This window comes from Myxocyprinus asiaticus, chromosome 27 (assembly GCF_019703515.2).
Source record: "Myxocyprinus asiaticus isolate MX2 ecotype Aquarium Trade chromosome 27, UBuf_Myxa_2, whole genome shotgun sequence".
Taxonomy (NCBI): Eukaryota; Metazoa; Chordata; class Actinopteri; order Cypriniformes; family Catostomidae; genus Myxocyprinus; species Myxocyprinus asiaticus.
Genome location: NC_059370.1, coordinates 26,104,406 through 26,121,098, shown reverse-complemented (window position 1 = coordinate 26,121,098; position 16,693 = coordinate 26,104,406). Strand labels below are relative to the sequence as shown.

At 36.1% G+C, this 16,693-nt stretch overlaps 1 protein-coding gene across 1 annotated transcript; it reads right to left on the bottom strand.

Moving 5' to 3' along the window:
- Nucleotides 1-10,692: 10,692 nt before the first annotated feature.
- LOC127417817 (EF-hand calcium-binding domain-containing protein 9-like) lies at nucleotides 10,693-15,398 on the bottom strand. Its single transcript, XM_051658066.1, has 4 exons — nucleotides 15,263-15,398; nucleotides 14,945-15,093; nucleotides 13,885-14,061; nucleotides 10,693-10,842 (listed from the first exon to the last, which is right to left on the bottom strand). The coding sequence occupies exons 1-4, from the start codon at nucleotides 15,396-15,398 to the stop codon at nucleotides 10,693-10,695; spliced, it is 612 nt and encodes a 203-aa protein (XP_051514026.1).
- Between the last annotated feature and the right edge of the window lie 1,295 nt (nucleotides 15,399-16,693).

Genomic DNA, 16,693 nt, shown 5'->3' with positions numbered 1-16,693 from the left:
AGGAATGTTCAAGTTAAGATTAATTGACAGCATTTGTGGCATAATGTAGATTTCCACAAAAATAATTTTGACTCGTCCCTTACTTCTTTTCTATCCTTAGACCATGAGCGACACGGACGGGTTAAGCCATTGTGTACTGTCTCTGTGTTTACATCAGCGTCTCCAGTATGCGAGCTGTGACATTTAAACGGTCTGAGGTGGGGTGGCAAACTCATTTTTAGGGTGGCAGCTGCCACCCTGTGCAACCCATGTGGCAATGCCCCTGCAAGAGATGACTTAACCCTAGAATGCATATGTAACTTCAACCCTCTTTAATACATACAGTATCTGAAGAGGTGAAATCTAGAGGTTTATTATATCTAGAGGATAATTTTATAAGTAATTAAAAATTTCAAATAGTTTATATATGTTTTATTTAAAGCTGAAGACTGAAGACTTTCAGGCACATTAATAAAATTACTGTAGGTAGGACTTTTGGATGAGAGTGTAGTATGAAATATGGGCAATTTCTATGTTTGGTGGTAAAATGTGAAATGTCTCAACAACTCTATCCACACAAACACATACATATCACTACTATTTACTAGGATTTTTACAAAAACAATTCTTGTAAACTTGTAAAACTACAACTTTATGTGCTCAATATTGCTGTATGACACGATATTTCTATTACACAACAATCAATCAGTGTATTACAAAAATAATACCAGTGTTAAATACATTGAATACCATAGGAAATGCATGGGTTATATAGGACTGACATATGCATTCTGGTAATTCTATGCACTGAATGTGCATGTCATGTCACTTCCTGTTCCTGTTGCTGACAGCAAGCTGCACGAGTGTTTGTAGCTTGCTAGCCTGCTTAGCATTGCTAATTCTTATTCTTACACATACATCATTTTATCCTTTGCCATTTTACTGCATGCTTCAGGTTTTTCCACTTTTCTACTGTTTCATCTGTGTGTATTATACCTCGCGCACCCATTTCTCTCGTTTTTTTCTTTCTTTATTCTGCTTTTTTCCACTTGTCTACGTCTAGCGTCTTGACTGCGTGCATTCATTTTTCTCCACTGTGTTTTACACGGATTATTGCATCAATCTCAAACATCTGCTGATTAGGAACCACATCGATCTCAAACCTTCGCCACTCAAGATCAACCATAACAACAACAACAAACAATTATAGTAAGTTATGGCATCTACTCATGTTATTGCTTCCTGCATTACATGCCACATGTTTACTATAGCTTCTTCCATCAGCAGTGAGGGATTTACATGTGATAAATTTAAGGAATTAGTCAGGCTGACGGAGAAGGTTAATGAGTTAGAGACACGCATCCAAATGCTAGTGGAGGTCAGTGAGAAAGAGAAGCCAGTAGATACTGTTTTGGATGCAGGTAGTACAGCAAACAACACACACACTTTGGTTCCAGCTGAAGAGCCCCCACAGCAGGGAGATTGGGTGACGTCTCAGTGGCATACTTGCTCAGCAAAGCGACACCACTCTCCCATTCCTGTTATGGTTTCCAATCAATTCTCCCTACTCAGTGATGCACCCACTGAGAATCATTTTGAAAGAGCCCTAATAATTGGTGATTCTATTGTAAGGAACGTAGAAATAGAGATGTCAGCCAACATTGTTAAATGCATTTCAGGGGGCTCGGGCGTCTGACATCAGATCAAATTTACAAGTGCTGGCTAATGCTAAAAGTCAATTTTCTAAAATTGTTATTCATGTTGGCACTAATGATGTCTGGCTTCGCCAGTTGGAGATCACTAGAGAAAATGTTAAAGAGGTGTGTGAACTTGCAAAAATTATGTCAGACACTGTAATATGCTCTGGCCCCCTCCCTGCTCATCGTGGTGATGAGGTTTATAGCAGATTAGTGTCACTAAACGGCTGGATGTCTGAGTGGTGTCTGGAGAATAGCATAGGATTTATAGACAATAGGAAGAGTTTTTGGGGTAGACCTGACCTGCTAAAGAGAGACGGACTCCATCCCTCCAGGGAAGGTGCCGCTCTCCTCTCAAGTAATTTGGCTCATAATCTCAATAGTGATAGTATTTGACTAACTGGGGCCCAGTCACTAGTTTCCTTGAGACGTCACATAGGTAAAATAAACTACAACACAGAGACTGTATCACCTAGATATTACATAGAGACTGTGTCTGTTCCCCAAACTACCAAACACAAGACTCTCACTAAATCATTTAGAATTTTATTTTTTATCAATTTCAAGGTTGAACTATTTGAAGATAAACGTCATATAAAGGTAGGACTACTAAACATTAGATCTCTTTCTACCAAAGCACTAATTTTAAATGAAATAATTACAGATCATAGTTTGGAGGCACTCTGTTTGACTGAAACCTGGCTTAAACCAGATGAATATATTAGTTTAAACGAATCTACTCCCCCAGGTTATTGTTATAAACATGAGCCTCATCTCAAGGGTCGAGGAGGAGGTGTTGCTACAATTTACAGTGACGTTTTTGGTGTTACTTAGAGGACAGAATATAACTTTAAGTCTTTTGAACTAATAATGCTTAATATGACACTGTCAGATATAAATAAAAAATCGTTGTCATCTTTTGCCCTTGCTACAGTATATAGATCACTCAGGCCTTATTCTGGTTTCCTTGATGAATTTGCACATTTTCTGTCTGATCTAGTAGTTAATGTAGAAAGAGCTTTAATTGTTGGTGACTTCAACATTCACATAGATAATGAAAATGACACATTGGTATTAGCATTTATCGATATTCTCAACTCTCTTTGAGACAAAATGTGACAGGACCAACTCATCACCATAATCATATGCTAGATTTAGTTCTGTCATATGGAGTTGATGTTGATATTATAGAAATTCTACCGCAGAGTGATGGCATCTCAGATTATTACCTTGTCTCTTATTCTACACCACACTATCATTCAGGTAGAACTATTCTATCTAAAGACAGCTTCACTAATAATCTTCCAGAATTGTCTCACATACTCCAGTAAGCCAAAATGTCTAGAAGAACTTGATGAAATAATAGAAAATATAAAAAAGTCTTCTCTAGCACTCTTGATAGATTAAAGAAAATTAAAGAAAAAAGTCTTGCACCATGGTATAATGATCACATTCATGCTCGAAAGAGAGCAGCTAAGAAAATGGAGCGCAAGTGGAAGAATACAAAATTAGAGGTATTTCACGGTGTATGGAAGGATAGTGTCTGTAGCTACAGACTGGCACTAAAAGCTGCCAGGTCAGCATATTTTAGCAAACTCATAGAAAATAACCACGACAATCCTAGGTGTTTATTCAGTACTGTGGCTAAATTGGTTAGGAATAAAGCATTGACTGAACCAGATATTCCGTCGCAGCACAATAGTAATGACTTCATAAATTTCTTTACTGATAAAATTGAAATAATCAGAAATAAAATTGGAACTATACAATCAACTGTCACAGCACCTCAGAAAACAGTGTCTTATAATTTTGCTCACGAGCAACTTCAATCCTTCACTGTCATAGGTCATGAAGAGCTAACAAAACTTATCAAAAAATCAAAAGCCACAGCATGTATGTTAGATCTAATACCAACTAAGCTCTTAAAAGAGGTATTCCCAGTAATCTCAGAACCTCTTCTTAATATTATTAACTCCTCGCTATCCTTAGGACATGTCCCAAGAAACTTTAAAATGGCAGTTATCAAACCGCTTATTAAGAAGCCACAGTAATTGCTAATTACAGACCGATTTTAAATCTACCATTTATGTTGAAAATACTAGAAAAGGTAGTGTCCTCCCAACTATGTTCACTTCTACAGAGAAATGGAATATATTAACAATTTCAGTCAGGATTTATGCCCCATCACAGTACAGAGACTGCACTTATCAGAGATTCAAATGACTTGCTCTTATCATCTGATCACAGCTGCATTTCTCTTCTAGTGCTTTTAGATCTTAGTGCTGCCTTCGACATGATAGATCATAACATTCTCTTGAATAGGCTGGAGAATTATGTTGGCATTAGTGGACTTGCATTAGCATGGTTAAGGTCCTATTTATCAGACCGCTACCACTTTGTATGTGTAAACGAGGAATTGTCAAATCAAACAAAAGTTAAGTATGGAGTGCCGCAGGGATCAGTTTTAGGACCTCTGCTTTTCTCCTTATACATGCTTTCCCTGTGAGATATTATCAGGAATCATGGAATAAGTTTCAACTGTTATGCAGACAATACCCAACATTATATTTCTTCTAAACCCAACACAAATTCACAATTCTCTACATTAGCAGAGTGTATCAATGAAATCAAAGATTGGATGGCCAGAAATTTCCTCTCTGAGGAGCAGCCACTATCATAAGACCTTACCCAAAATTAAGTGTTATGTTAATATATAGGTAGACTACTAATGATGTAATAACCTTTAATTGCTGTTGAATCTCTTTTTGTGTTATAGTGCCTATTGTTTATTCCACCTGACATCATCACATTGGTCAAAAAAAGAGAAATAATCACATCTGCATTTTCCTCCCTTCTTTGTCCTGTGGCTTTATGGAGAAACCAGCCATTCAAAAGGGACAAACCCAAAAGAACTGTGACTAGCCTATGACGGATGGCCAGATACGCTCAAGGTTTATTACTCAAATGCACTCTTTTACTGAATTTCTTGCTTTAGACAATGAGTCTTTATACTTTGTGAGAGCTACTTGAAGGGATCAGTGATCTATGAGAGTCATATTGCTTTTATACAACAGTTTGATAAACAAGTTAATAATTGAGTACCTTATGTTTTAGATCAAATTTGCCCAGATAGTTTCCATATTGTTTCCCAGTCAATGAAAATAGTTCCAGAAAAGGCAAAGCTTCAGACAACACACAGACAAGATCTGTTTTGATGTTCTGTAAATAGACATGGATTCAGTTAAATGTGGCAATTGGAATGAGGGGTAAGTGCAAGAGGTGCTCTTCATCTTCATGTTGAAAATGTGCATGGATTTTAAAACCTGAGACAGTGCTGCTAGATGTACTTACAAATGTATATGTTTGATGGGTTCTCCAGGAGCTGATCTAACTGCATCAGTCTGTTTTTTTTTTTTTTTTTTTCTCCCCTTTTCTCCCCAATTTGGAATGCCCAATTCACTCTAAATCCTCATGGTGGCATAGTGACTTGCCTCAATCCGGGTGGCAGAGGACGAACCTCAGCTGAGAACTTCAATCCGCGCATCTTATCACGTGGCTTGTTGAGCGCATTACCGTAGAGACCTAGCACATGTGGAGGCTCATGCTATTCTGCACAGCATCCACGCACAACTCACCACACGCCCCACTCTGAGCGAGAACCACATTATAGTGACCACGAGGAGGTTAACCCAACGTGACTCTACCCACTCTAGCAACCGGGCCAGTTGGTTGCTTAGGAAGCCTGATTGGAGTCACTCAGCACACCCTGGATTCGAACTTGTTACTCCACGTGTGGTAGTCAGCGTTTTAACTTGCTGAGCTACCCAGGCCTCTGTTTTGATGATCCAGCAGTGAAATACCTCCTCATTGAAAATACATAGATTGTATCCAGGGCTCGAGTAGAGGGGGGATGTGAGGGAATTTTTTTTTTTTTTTTTTTTTTTTTTAAAGAGAACAGAATGTAAGGTATGACAAGTTTGCAGTTACAACATGTGTGTGTTTTTAACTCTTAATTTTCAGGGTTTCGCTCATAAAAAGTTTTGTGTATAGAACAACTTTTCTACACCACTGTTTTAGCATCCTTCATAGAAACATAGAAACTTCCTTTACTAGTTCAGTAATTGGAGTAAAAAATATGAGTGTCTGTGACAGTGTGCGAGCAATCTAGAAAAAAAAACTTTTCATGATCATAACGTAGATTCTTTTCACAAGATTCATCAGAAAATACAATAACAGAGGGTAACAGGTGCATATTATGGCCATGTGTCCTAAGTGTCAGTGATGAAGTATTTTGTCCAGATCTATCACAATAAAAATACATTTAAAAAAAATGCAATTCACACAAACCATTTACTTGATGCACCTCTTCTATGATGAGCATATTTTCAATTTCTGAGTTTAACGTCATACTGATATTTTTTCTGGGGCTTAAAAGTGAAAAATGTCATGTGGTGTCCAGAGACACAGTCTCATTAAAAACTGAAATTCATGAAAATAAATAAATAAATAAATGTTTGGCATGACTAGTGCAGAATAATCTTTTATTATTATTTATTTTTAAAAATAAGCAGTGAAACAATTGTGTTTTAAAATATGATTCATATTCTTTTTGTCCACCAAATCAAAGTCGTGGTGTAACCAACATGTAGGTAGACATTTTGTTGTTTATGTTGACCATAAAAACCATAAAACAGACCCTCAAGACTGAGCACGACGTTTTAAAAAAACATCTGATATTATTTTGATATTTTTATGAAAAGGCACATTTTGTTCAAATTATGTGGTGTAACCCTGAGAAACTTTATATTTTTTTAGTCAAAATTCATATTTTTTTATAAAAACATTTACCTTGAAATATGAGTTTGAAAACCTTTTGGAAATTAATGATTAAGTTTATACTCTCATGTATTCAAGGTGCAAAGAAATAGTATTATACTTTTTACTTGATGGTTACAACATATGACAATCTGAAAGTTTTAAATATTTTTGTAAAAAAGTATATAATAAGTAATTTTTTTTTAGAAATGTGTGAAACCAAATTGGACACAAAGATTAGATTTCCGAGAACTTGACACGTGTTCTTAACTAGACACACGTGTGTGTGCGTGCGTGCGTGCGTGCGTGTGTGTGTGTGTGTGTGTATGTGTGTGTCAACCTCATTTTCTGGCTTTGACTCTGCTATGATAAGCCTATACAGATATCTCAGTCAAAGCATCACACATATGGTAAAACACCACCTTTCTCAGGGACTTCTTGGTTCCTTATTATTGACTGTCGAGGCCTCACTTGCATGGTAATGAAGTTTCTTGAATGTGCACAATGAATCCTAATGTGTAATGCTTTCTCCTCTGAAGGTTTTTTTTTTTTTTTTTTTTTTTTATCATAGTGCTTTGGGAATTATTCAGTAATTATATGTTCTGTCTGTGAGTATTAGTTTTTTGTCTTGAAAAGTTACAGTTTTCCATTGTACTAAACCTCATGCATATGCATTAGTGGTCAAGACCAGTCTTTTGCTGTATTTTTGTGAAAGATACTATCTGTTACACTGTGATCAGTCAGAAATGTGTGCATGTGCAAACCTTATTAAATTATAACCACACCAATACCTCCACCTGCTGGCGTAGCTGTGTTAAGATGGGAAATTTTAAAGGCGTATCTATAATCTAACCATGTACTAAATCAGATGTCCTAAAAACCAACTGAGGAATAGCACTTTCTCTCTCTGAAAGTAAAAAGTGTTGATCTAGTGGCAAGTTACTATCTTCACATGTACACCTTCCTGCACTGCTGGCTTGGTGTGCACAAATTTCACTTATGTAAATCACAGGGGAGGGAATGCGATGTAACCTGGCAAAAGTAAATAGCAACTTATGGAATGTGGCCCTTATTCACATGTCTGCCTCACTGCTGTGTTTCAGTGATTGCCTCAATGCAGAACTCTCATGTGTTTATAGCCCTTGGTTAGGTATCTTAACCAACTGATATAATATGGTTGCAGGTTTGCTTGCCATCTTCCCTTCCCAGTTTGCTCTCTGTTTGTGGCTTTGGTTTACCATATTTTCTGGTGGCTGTGAAGTATCACTACAGTTGAAAGTTTCATCCGCCATGTTAGAAAGTTTTTAGTATGTGTCTTTCCCTTTATATTTCTCTGTTTGTCACATACCAATTTTCAATCCACACATTTTCAGACATTCATGATTTCAGAGGTTAACTTATTTAATAGTATTAATAGAATAATTAGTATAATTAATAGTAAGCATTGTGTTCTTACAGGAAAGGTTTCCCCAAAAATGAAAATTCTATCAGAATTTACTCAGTCTATGCCAGTACTTTTATGGTGCTTTTGTGTCATTTTGAAGCTTGACAGCCCCAGTCTTATTCATATGGAAAGGCCAGGATATTCTAAAAAAAAAAAAAAAAAAGAAAAAAGAATGAATTAATAAATAACTTTAAGTCATGACCAGATTTTCTTTAAATATATAAAATATGTTTATACAAATTGTCCTCTTTGTCCTCTCAGGATCCCTGGTTGTCAGAGTTCAATCATTCCTGAGGTCTTTGCAGACCCCAAAGCCTTGGAGTTTGGAGAGCAGTACCAGATTCCATACTGATGCGAGTCTGGATATTATCCTTACACTGACCAACCTGCAGGAACTGTACACTTAAATATTTTTTTTTTTAAATAAATAAATAAATATGTAGTAATGTGGGTTTGTGGCTAAGGTTAATACAAACCAGTACCAGCAATGGTAAAACATCTACTATAATATATAATACAAACAAACAATTTTTTTTTTTTTTATGGTCATCAATGGATAAAGATGCTTTTTGGGTTCAGATGGTGTAGTTACGACATCTTCCAGCTGGGGCTAACGGGCCATGCAAGCAAGACAATCTGTGATCCCGTATTTTGTTTTTGTTTTTTCTTTTTCTTTTTCCTTTTTTTTTTTTTTTTTTTTTTACTGCCCTCTTCTGGTTGTTGTGTGCTAGAACAACCACAATTCTTTATTTTTACTGTTACTTATTCTACGTATTAAAATTACTTGAAATGGGTACTTTAAGCTTAAACACTATAAGTAAACACTTTTAAAAAGCTTTAAATGCATTAAAAAATTCACTGATAATATACACCTGGAACAATGCTCAAGGATGCTGTGTAACACACATTGAGATGAAACATTCTTGAAGAATTATGATCAAGAGTCACAGTCAGATGCACTTAATCACACACATACTGTATACAAAAACTCAATGACTGGGTCATTTGCCTTTTTAATGACTTAAAAGAAAATCAAGCTTCTTAGATTCTTTATTTACAATATATATAAAGGTTCTTAGGTTCTTTATAAAGAACCTGAAAAGCTTGATTTTTTAAGTCAATAAATTAATAGAAAAATAGGAAATATCAATTTTAGATTCTAAACATTCCTTTAGCGAATAGAAAATAAATAGAATAGAATAGAATAGAATAGAATAGAATAGAACAGGACAGAACAAGGAGTCCTACAACAGATGGTATGGCCCCCACAGTGCCCGGATCTCAACATCATTGAGTCAGTCTGGGATTGCATGAAGAGACAGAAGCCATTGAGACAGCTTAAATACATGGAACTCTGGCAATTTTGCCTAGATGCTTGAAACAACATTGAAAAACTGCACACAAGTGTACCTAGAAGAATTGGTGCTGTTTAAATAGGCATACGGTGGTCAGACCAAATATGGATGTACTGTAGTTTATTTTTTTATTTTTTATTTATTTTTTTAAATTTTTTTACTGCACTTTGCTTGACATTAATTGATAATTAAAACATTATTTATGGCATTAATTTTAATAACATCCTCACTATACAACATTTTCATGACTGCCTAAAACCTTTTCACAGTATACTTTCTCTCTCTCTCTCTCTCTCTCGCTCTCTCTCTCTCTCTCTATTATATTATTACACTATATTACATTTTAAGGAAACTTCCTTCAATTTTTACCACTTTCTTATTATTTCATGATAACCACTCAGTACAGTTTTGCTACAAATGTGAGAGATTTGTGAGAGATTCTGAAACAGTAACAAAACTGTGTATACTATAATTTCAGAACCTGAAGCTGCTGTAAGTGTTGGTATTACTTCAAACTCAACAACTGACCCTCATTCTCATTGATTAAATTAGAGAATTGGCTACTGTAAATCAAGTCAACTGGAACATGATTTTGAAAACTGGATGTTTTGTGTCTCTCTTTTTTTTTTCATAGAATTTTCAAAATGTCAAATGTGTCAAATGTAAATGAGATTTAGAAAGGGCAGTGTGTCAGGGGACATCCTGTTGCCATCTGTTAAATGTGACAAGAGTACTTCCCTTTTAGTGGTGATTGTGGAAAGTCAGTCTTTTGTGAGCTCTCTCTCCGTTCTCTCCTACAGTATGTGTGTGAAAGCTCAGTTTCACTCAGAAAGCTATTGTGGTAGAAATTTTTTGAAGGTTGTAAAGGTTTTCATGGTCAGACGAAGCAAATGTAAACAACACTTGAAATCACACATGTACTATAAGTGGCCCCAAAAATACAAATGAATTTGGACACTTTCTGGTTGTCAGATGTTATATCATGTCCATAATATGATTACACTGCTAGGAGACCTGTGGGAACTTGATGAGAACTGACTTTTCACAACTAAAAATCACCTTGAAATGAAAGTACTTGCAAAAATGGTTAAAAAAAAGTGAAGTTAGCTAGGAGAAAATGTCTCATTTGTTTGCAGATGCCATTTTTTTATACAGTATTTTTATCTAATGCAATGTAATTTATACATTAAAGTGTTGCTGCTTTAGTGTCAAAAAGCTTTTTGGGGGTCGCTGTTCATATTTTCAATATAACCTATACAATATCAATAGCTCATCTTTTCATTTCTATAAATCAAACTATGTTTCCTCTTGCAAAAACAGGCAGAATAAATACTTTTAATTTCTGGAGTATCATTTATTCAATGAAGAAACAGGTTCATCTGGTGGTATCCTGGAAAGTGTGTTAGACATCTTTTAGACTTGTATTGTCTGGTTCAATTTGCTTGATGTTTTGAGCTTTCTTTAATGGCCACTTCCACCTCTTTTTCTTGGATTCCTTTTGTATATCAATGCACATCATGGTGAACATGTGAAATTCGTGGTAATTCAGGCGCTGTGAATGAGTTAAGAGTTTTAAATTTGATTGCCAGTTATGCACAAGTCATGCTTTGATCACACAGGACAATCCACATACAGTGAAGGATATTCACCTAAACTGACTGAAACAAACTTTTATAATGACAAATATATTAATTTTTCCCTCGATTGCTTAAACACATTTCTTAAAATTATGCCTCTTTCCTCGAGACTCTAAACACAAATCCATAACTTGCCAAACTACCTATTTTCAGGTCAAAATGAAGCTCTCCACACAAAACCCATTCAGTCTTGCTGAAAAACCAAACTATATGTAAACTACCAAACTGTAATAAAAGGTATGTTGCTTGTGGTTCTCCCCCTTAAAAACCTTTTCACATGATGAACACAAAGACACAGATATATATATATATATATATATACACACACAGGTGCATCTCAATAAATTAGAATGTCGTGGAAAAGTTCATTTATTTCAGTAATTCAACTCAAATTGTGAAACTCGTGTATTAAATAAATTCAATGCACACAGACTGAAGTAGTTTAAGTCTTTGGTTCTTCTAATTGTGATGATTTTGGCTCACATTTAACAAAAACCCACCAATTCACTATCTCAAAAAATTAGAATATGGTGATATGCCAATCAGCTAATCAACTCAAAACACCTGCAAAGGTTTCCTGAGCCTTCAAAATGGTCTCTCAGTTTGGTTCACTAGGCTACACAATCATGGGGAAGACTGCTGATCTGACAGTTGTCCAGAAGACAATCATTGACACCCTTCACAAGGAGGGTAAGCCACAAACATTCATTGCCAAAGAAGCTGGCTGTTCACAGAGTGCTGTATCCAAGCATGTTAACAGAAAGTTGAGTGGAAGGAAAAAGTGTGGAAGAAAAAGATGCACAACCAACCAAGAGAACCGCAGCCTTATGATTGTCAAGCAAAATCGATTCAAGAATTTGGGTGAACTTCACAAGGAATGGACTGAAGCTGGGGTCAAGGCATCAAGAGCCACCACACACAGACGTGTCAAGGAATTTGGCTACAGTTGTTGTATTCCTCTTGTTAAGCCACTCCTGAACCACAGACAACGTCAGAGGCATCTTACCTGGGCTAAGGAGAAGAAGAACTGGACTGTTGCCCAGTGTTCCAAAGTCCTCTTTTCAGATGAGAGCAAGTTTTGTATTTCATTTGGAAACCAAGGTCCTAGAGTCTGGAGGAAGGGTGGAGAAGCTCATAGCCCAAGTTGCTTGAAGTCCAGTGTTAAGTTTCCACAGTCTGTGATGATTTGGGGTGCAATGTCATCTGCTGGTGTTGGTCCATTGTGTTTTTTGAAAACCAAAGTCACTGCACCCATTTACCAAGAAATTTTGGAGCACTTCATGCTTCCTTCTGCTGACCAGCTTTTTAAAGATGCTGATTTCATTTTCCAGCAGGATTTGGCACCTGCCCACACTGCCAGAAGCACCAAAAGTTGGTTAAATGACCATGGTGTTGGTGTGCTTGACTGGCCAGCAAACTCACCAGACCTGAACCCCATAGAGAATCTATGGGGTATTGTCAAGAGGAAAATGAGAAACAAGAGACCAAAAAATGCAGATGAGCTGAAGGCCACTGTCAAAGAAACCTGGGCTTCCATACCGCCTCGGCAGTGCCACAAACTGATCACCTCCATGCCACGCCGAATTGAGGCAGTAATTAAAGCAAAAGGAGCCCCTACCAAGTACTGAGTACATATACAGTAAATGAACAATTTCCGGAAGGCCAACAATTCACTAAAAATGTTTGTTTTTTTTGGTCTTATGATGTATTCTAATTTGAGATAGTGAATTGGTGGGTTTTTGTTAAATGTGAGCCAAAATCGTCACAATTAAAAGAACCAAAGACTTAAATTACTTCAGTCTGTGTGCACTGAATTTATTTAATGCACGAGTTTCACAATTTGAGCTGAATTACTGAAATAAATGAACTTTTCCATGACATTCTAATTTATTGAGATGCACCTGTATATATATATATATTTGCACTTTTTTAATTCCTTAAAACGTACTGCACAATACACCAAACAAGAAAATTATTCTGCCCCAGCATCCTGTCTTAAGTCTTGGACAGGCCAGAGAATCTTGTCAACAGCACAGGCTAGATTGGCCCTAGCCAGGCAGTGGGGGTAAATCCTCTTGCATGACTGATCCAACCCTGGCACGAATCAACTGAAGTGTCTAGGCAGGCTTCTTCCATGGCCTGGAGGAGATGAACACTGATGGGAGGTTCTCAGTCATACATTTCCACCGCCATGCCGAAAAAAAAAAAAAAAAAAAAAAAAAAAAAAACAACCCACACTCCTCTATTGGGTTTAGAAAGGGAGAGTATGCAGTCAAAGGATGTTGGAAAACCTCAGGTTATTGGTAAACCAGTCACGAACTGGAGCAGCGCGATGAAGCTGATGTTATCCCAAACAATGTAGCAAGGCTGCTCTGGCTCCCTCATAGTCATACCATGGACAAGGACATGGTCAACTAGAGTAGCACAAATTTCATCTGAGACTGCTTGTCTGCTTGCCCTTGCTGCTTCATTGTCATCATCATCCTCCTTGACCTCTTCCTTCACATCTCTTTGAATCCATTGTTCCATAACTGAATGAACTGACTCAGGCCCTTTTATCTATCTGTTGAAGGTTCTAATTGTTGTGTGATCAGTTTTGACTCTTGTGTTTCCACCTGGGTAATTGTGTGCTAATTGAGCTCAAGCTGTGCTGACTTGAGTGAACAATACTGAATGCTAGTGCTTTCTAAATGACCACATGGTGTAGGCAATGAGAAATGAAGGGATTTGTGTGTAGAGTTTGCAGTGACAGTTCAACAAATCTGACTCATGTGTCAAAACAGGGGAATAGTGTTTATAGTTTAGGGAAATGGGTGTGCTTTTTGATAAATGGCGTTATGGTTTTGAAATTTTAGTTCAAAAGCCTGGTTATAGTGTTTAAGCAATTGAGAAAAACTGTACTAGATTACATTTCTGAATACTGTGAACCAGCCCTGTTAGTTATATGACATCCGTACCTCGTCCCCAGTGACGTCAAATTCGTGAAAGATCTTTTCAAGTGCAGACCACTCCAGGTTAAAAAGGAATCCAGCAGAATGAAACTCTGCTGAGTTGATGGATGTGCTCCCATCCATGTCCAGCAGATTAAAGACAGGGTCGGAATAGCAACAAATGAAGTTCTCTTCCACATGGTGCTGTATTCATAAACAGAGACAATTTAGCACTTAGTTTACTCAGGAATAGTTCACCCAAACATGAAAATTCTGTCATTATTTACTCACTGTCATGTTATTCTTTCTTTCTTCCACAGAACACAAAAGGTGCATTTTTAAGAATATATCGCCACTCTTTTACGTATAATGATAAAGAATGAGACTGGGGCTCTCCTAGCTCTCCTTGACACATTCATGAGAGGTAATGAGAGAAGTAGCTGTCCGATTCACTAACAAATCGCTCTTTTCAATGAATCGCATCCAGTTCAAAAATCTGGTTTGAATGATTAATTGACAAATCGGACTGATCCGATAGACTCATTGATCAGTGGTCAACAGCTTATGATTATACTTTTTTTAAGCCTGAAAGCCTCAAACCCTGTTAATTTTAATTGCATGGTGAAGAGCAAACAGTATAATTGTTCAAAATTTGTGTTCCACGAATGTCATACGTTTTTGGGACGAAATGAGGGTGAGTAAACGATGACTGTTTTTTGAACTAATTTTTACAGTAAGTAATGATGTGACAAATGTATATGGACGTTGTATACTGTACTTGATCAGACCTATCTCATAAACAACCATATATCTATCTATCTATCTATCTATCTATCTATCTATATATATATATATATATATATATATATATATATATATATATATATATATATATATATATATATGCAGTAAATTGGGTTTTTCCTATATAATTTGTAATCATCAAACAGAGGGAAGTAGCTTGTTTTGCTCAGATATTGTGGTTACTGTATGGTTGTGGTATGTGTGTGTTTGTAAGGGGAAAGAGGGGGTGGGGTGTTTTTGATGTGTTTTTTTTTTTTTTTTTTTTTTTTTGAGAATGCCTTACTTCACTACTGAGCAGAATGCAGACAAGCATATAAAACTCCTCAAAGTCAATTTCTCCATTGGCATCAGAATCCAGCATGTCAAAGGTCAGCATTATGTCTTTCTTCCCTAAGTCTGTCACATACCTCATGAAGTGATAGAACTGAATGTCTGAGAAATGGAAAAGAAAAGCACAACAAATCATGTTTCATTTCAAAATTCCATCGTAGTATTATATCAATACTGAAAAATTACAGATGAATGACTTGTCCTCAGTTAAGATAAAGAGGAACTGTACACAAAAGAATATACTGTGCTTTAAGTATGAGCATATTCTTACCGTTCAAAGTGTTTGTGTTATGAACATCCAAAAGACAGAAATAATCATGTATTATTTTAGTATTTCTCAGTGACAGAAGGCAATAAGACCTGTCAAAATCTAAATAATGGAAGAATACTCCTTCTTTTAACTTCATTTTGCTCTTTGAATTATGTGGACTGCTTCAACTGTAGACTGCCACAATCTAACAACAGTGCTGTTACCATAGTAATCGTTTTCTAGAATTCGACTCACTAAGTGTCACTGAGTTCCATTTTCATTCTTACCTTCTTTATTTTTTTTAATTTTGGAAAACATTTCATGATTCAAAATTTGCATAAACACAGTCATTCAGAACAATTTGAATATGTCATACTGACAAGTGTCATCAACGTTTAATGTGTAATCACTTACCAGCAGTGTACCCAAAATGTATAAATCAGTAAATGGCATTATCCAAGTGAAAGGGGGAATTACCCAATTTATATGGATTTGAAAAAACCTAAAGACAGGGACACAGCAGGGACATGTAAATCAAACACAGTAAACAAGTGAAACGTCATCTAACCACTCTCAGATGAGACTTAGTGCCAAAAATACCCAAGGTGTTGGGATTGGAAAACAAATACTGACATCAGTATCTTTCCTTCTCATTAGACTCCATCCGTCACATCCGTGGTCCACTAAGAATAACAATCAGCTATATCATTTTCTTAGCACCTGGAATAAATAAAACAGCCTAATAAAGGCATCATACTCTCTAAAACAGTATGTGTAATGTAAATATTTAATCCAATATGAGAAAAGAGACTCAGTGGAGGAAAGCTCAAGTTCTAGTGCTATGTTTGGTTCCTCTAACCTGCACTGACTGGAATTTTCTGAGCAGGGAAATTTTACACTCCTGACAAGTTAATTTATAAGCTTGCAGTCTGAACACAGCACCAAAATAGTTAGAATCTGGTTGTGGTGCTTGATCTTGTTGGATTATTGAGTGGCCAGTGGTAAGTCTCTAAACTTTTAAAACAGTCCTGTTTACCAAACCTCGTTTTTATTTCATTTATTTTCTTTTATTTATTTGATTTTGTATCAAATACTTTATCCTTCCATTTAAAGAAATATTTATGCAGACTGCACTGTAAAAAGCAGACTGATCTCACTGTGAATATTACAACAGGTTGAAAGCAATTTTTTAACCTGCAATTTTATTTACCTTAAAGAGCTATTTTTACCTGGTCTAACTCTTAAAATTAGTTTTGTTGGCGAAACCAAACACAGTGATGTTAAATTATATTTTTGACCTCAATAAAACCATTTCATTTAGTTATTACCACATGAAGCACAATTTATAGGTAAACCTTTTCTTTAGTGTGTTATATTGTATTATCTAGTCAGAATTTGTATAGTGCTAAGTATATTCTTTAAAAACATGTTATTCCAAAATATCTTGGGAAA